The 1045-nt window shown below is 44.8% G+C and overlaps 1 protein-coding gene across 1 annotated transcript; it reads left to right on the top strand.

Moving 5' to 3' along the window:
• Positions 1-63: 63 nt before the first annotated feature.
• On the top strand, positions 64-919 carry LOC105556267 (the record flags this gene model as incomplete). Its single annotated transcript, XM_012003373.1, has 2 exons — positions 64-267; positions 337-919. Coding segments are annotated over exons 1-2 (787 nt in total), but the record flags the coding sequence as incomplete, so codon positions are not given.
• Between the last annotated feature and the right edge of the window lie 126 nt (positions 920-1045).

The following is a 1045-nucleotide window of genomic DNA, read 5'->3' as shown; positions in this document are numbered from 1 at the left end:
AATCTGGATTGCCTGGTGCTTCCAAGGATAACAAAACGACTTCCGCAATTCAAACTGGACAGGATGCTCCTCAATATCTCAAGGGATCAACGACTTGCAGATCCGAATTTCGACAAACCAGGCACAATAGATCTTCTAATAGGTGCAGGTCTGTTTTGGAACCTATTATGCGTTGGACAGATCAAGATGTCGAGGGGAAGTCCAATCTGGCAAAAAACGCAGCTCGGCTGGATAATTGGAGGCGAGCTCATTGACGCTAAACCAAGGGTAACTTCCACATCACTCTTGATTGTCAACAAATCTTTAAACGAACAGGTTGAAAGATTCTGAACTCAGGAGGAGGTACCGGAGCTTCGACAACTAACCACACAAGAAAGATATTGCGAGGAACAATTCATATCGACACTTTCCAGAGATCCCACTGGAAGATTTGTAGTAAGCCTACCCAAAAATGAGGCAGTCACAATTGGTAGCTCAAGAGAAGTTGCCTTGCAACGATTTAAGGCTTTGGAGCGCAGATTTAAACGGCAACCTAACCTCAAGGAAGATTATGTGAGATTCATGGAAGAATACGAGAGACAAGGGCACATGGAGCCAGTGGATGGAGATACTCTAAGCGAAAACGGGTTGACATGCTTTCTTCCACACCATTCAGTTTTGAGGCCGGATCATCTCACAACAAAGGTGAGAGTGGTGTTCGACGCATCAGCCAAGACGAGCAGCGGTCGGTCGTTAAATGATATGCTCTTGGCAGGACCGAATTTACAAAATGACTTGATGCACATATTGCTAAGATTTCGATTGCATAAATATGTAATAACTGCGGACATAGCCATGATGTTTCGGCAGATTTTGGCGAACGAGGAGGATAGAAGACTACAGCTGATAATTTGGAGAAAATCTGAAGATCTTCCCATAGGTACATATGCTCTGAAGACAGTTACATACGGCACGAACTGCGCACCATATTTAGCAATGCGCTGCCTCAGACAGTTGGCATCGGAAAACAAGGATCAGCATCCACAAACTGCACGCGTTTTGGATG

The sequence above is a fragment of the Vollenhovia emeryi genome, unplaced genomic scaffold (assembly GCF_000949405.1).
Source record: "Vollenhovia emeryi isolate VEMERY1.0 unplaced genomic scaffold, V.emery_V1.0 DF951897.1, whole genome shotgun sequence".
In the NCBI taxonomy this organism is placed as follows: Eukaryota; Metazoa; Arthropoda; class Insecta; order Hymenoptera; family Formicidae; genus Vollenhovia; species Vollenhovia emeryi.
The sequence above is the reverse complement of the archived record's forward strand: the minus strand, read 5'-3'. Positions and strand labels throughout refer to the sequence as shown.